The sequence below is a fragment of the Atta colombica genome, unplaced genomic scaffold (genome assembly GCF_001594045.1).
Source record: "Atta colombica isolate Treedump-2 unplaced genomic scaffold, Acol1.0 scaffold25, whole genome shotgun sequence".
NCBI classification, from domain to species: domain Eukaryota; kingdom Metazoa; phylum Arthropoda; class Insecta; order Hymenoptera; family Formicidae; genus Atta; species Atta colombica.
Genome location: NW_017259348.1, coordinates 227765 through 230584, shown reverse-complemented (window position 1 = coordinate 230584; position 2820 = coordinate 227765). Strand labels below are relative to the sequence as shown.

Genomic DNA, 2820 nt, shown 5'->3' with positions numbered 1-2820 from the left:
TATATATATATATATATATATGTAGATATGACAATTATATATAATTGATAATGTGATTTATCAGTGTAAAAATAGCCTCCTTGTATTTACAGCATCCAGGTATAACCGGGCTGAAGAATTTGGGCAATTCTTGTTATATGAACAGCATCATTCAGTGCCTAAGTAATACTACGAACTTAGCGAAATATTTTACTGATAATTCATATGCTGATGATCTCAATACGAATAATGACAATATGACACAAGGCCAAGTGGTGGAAGAAGTGGCTCAAGTAATTAAAGCGCTATGGAGAGGCCAGTACAAGAGCATATCTCCTTACGACCTAAAGGTAACTTTAACTCGTAGAGTCTTATTTTTAAACTATCAAGGTAATTTTTTCAATTGGTATGAATTATTACAGGTTGCGGTTGGACAATACAAATTACAATTTGAAAGTTACGAACAACAAGATTCCCATGAATTCCTCACGTTCCTATTAGACTGGATGCATAATGAACTTAAAAAGGTAAAAATTTGTGATGGATAATTTGACGAAAATTAATTAATGTTAAAATAAATACTAAAATATTAAAATTTATCTTTTCCTCGTAGAACGTGAAAATGCCGATTGAAATAACTAATGCGGAGAAAGAATGGGACAAAGCAATGAATTCTCAGAGATCTATAATATCGGACTTATTTTTTGGGCAATTAAGATCCACCATTACATGTTCATTTTGCAAACAAGCGAGTACTACGTACGAAACATTTAATAGTTTAACAATGTCTTTATCTCAATCCAATCGGTGCACTTTAAATGTAAGTATTTTATAAAATATACCACATTTTTTAAATATATAAATATATATGATTTTAAATATATATGAGAAATGAAAAAATCATATTCAAGTAATTGTATTATATAATATATAATTATATATATGTATATAAATAACATATATATAATTATGTTATACAATATAATACAATTGAATAATATGATTGAACTTGAATAATATGATTTTTTCATTTTTCCTTCTTTTTTTATGTATAAACATAATATAAATGATTAATAAATCATTAAATTAATTAAAAAATTAAAACAATGATACATAACACTGATACAAAATAACAACATTAACTATTTTTGTACTCATTGAAGAGAATCATATTAAAGATCAAAATGTTTGAAGTATATATTTGACTTCTTTTGTTATCGGCGATTGTGTGACTTTTAGTGCTGACTCGAGTAGCCTATTATCTTAATATAATTTAAATCAATTAAATTTAAATGAAAAGATACATACATATAGCATTTTATGACAATTCTATGTTTCATGAAATTGTTTTGTTTTATTATTTCAGGATTGTATGGAGAAGTTTGTGACAGGACAGAAAGTGAGCGGATGGAAATGTCCTAAGTGTCAGACACCTCGCGACGCGACGAAAAAATTCGATTTCGTCAAACTTGCACCCATTGTCGTGATTCACTTGAACCGTTTCGCTGAGAGTGGCGGATGGTTAGAAAAGCGCAACACCGCTGTCGATTTTCCTCTCACGGGATTTAACTTGAAGCCATACCTTGTCTTGGAGAACACGAAGGCGATTATGTCGAATAATATCCGTAATTACAATTACACTCTCTATGCGATATCAAATCATTATGGAACAATGGACGGTGGTCACTACACAGCATTTTGCAAAAACTCTACTCAAAATAAGTACGTATAATATTTTTCAATAAGAATTTTCTGTAGCAAAAATATTTTGGATGTAATTTTTTATGTTATTATTATAATGATATGTGTATCTGCAGATGGTACAAGTACGATGATCAAACTGTCACGGAAGTATCACCGAACCAAGTGAAGTCTCAAAACACGAGTGCCTATTTATTGTTTTATACATCATTTCCAAACACGATCATGTAGTATGAGGACGCAGCCACGGATGTAATCAAGATCCAGTTATGACAGTCTTCAGTGTGATATTATTTAAGAGAAGAAGTACATACAGGAATATGATTTTCAATGCTTTGTAGATATTAAATCATTATATTTTGTATGATAAATCTTCTATGCGCGATTAAAAAAAAGCGTGTAGAAGTTGTGACGATATTAAAAGCTTTATCGGTGCTGGCATTCGTTAAGAATATGTAAATACGTACGATGATTTTTCTGTATTTCTGTAGTCTATTGCTTTAGACATAAAGCAAAATATAGTTGTGCTCGAGAATATTTTAATATGTGTATAGCTTCATATAATTATATTGACATAGATACATTAATTAGATAACGTTATGTTTATTTGGCAATGATGCCTTATATCGTTATATGATTGTAGTCGAATTATTTTTGTTTTGTACATTAAAATGAAGTGGAAGGCGCCATAGTTCCTTGCCTTATCTAGTAATTTAGACATTTTCGAAGAACTTATTCGAATTTCAGAACTTATTCGAAATCCATCTATTAAAAATATGTTTTGTTTAATCACATATTTGGCACCAATGGTTTCGACAGTCATCATGAAATAACACTTAACATAGATAAAATGCATACATTGTATGTGGTTCAGATCGATTAGCAGCACACTAACTGCCTTCTTTGCTGCGCTGCCAGTATTGTCGCAATATGACCATTTTGTACGTGAAGCAAAACGCTTCGTTGAAACGTACGCTTCTTAAAAAAATAATTAAATAGGATTTCCATTACGAGCTATTGTATGCGCGTGAAACGTGCGCGAATGTAAGTTATATTGGCTTTGAGCAGCCCAAAGAAATTTATAATTAGTCATAATTGTAATATTTCTATACTTCAAACATCAAAATGATTATATATAGC

The 2820-nt window shown here is 30.2% G+C and overlaps 1 protein-coding gene across 1 annotated transcript in view; it reads left to right on the top strand.

The window, feature by feature from the left end:
• LOC108688933 (ubiquitin carboxyl-terminal hydrolase 8-like) overlaps positions 1-2120 on the top strand; it is a 9764-nt gene extending 7644 nt beyond the window's left edge. Inside the window, exons 7-11 of the mRNA XM_018195480.1 lie at positions 93-329; positions 402-506; positions 593-799; positions 1346-1701; positions 1797-2120. Of these exons, the coding sequence (XP_018050969.1) occupies positions 93-329; positions 402-506; positions 593-799; positions 1346-1701; positions 1797-1911 (1020 nt within the window). The 3' untranslated portion in view covers positions 1912-2120. The remainder of the gene's footprint in view (positions 1-92; positions 330-401; positions 507-592; positions 800-1345; positions 1702-1796) is intronic.
• The last annotated feature ends 700 nt before the right edge of the window (positions 2121-2820 follow it).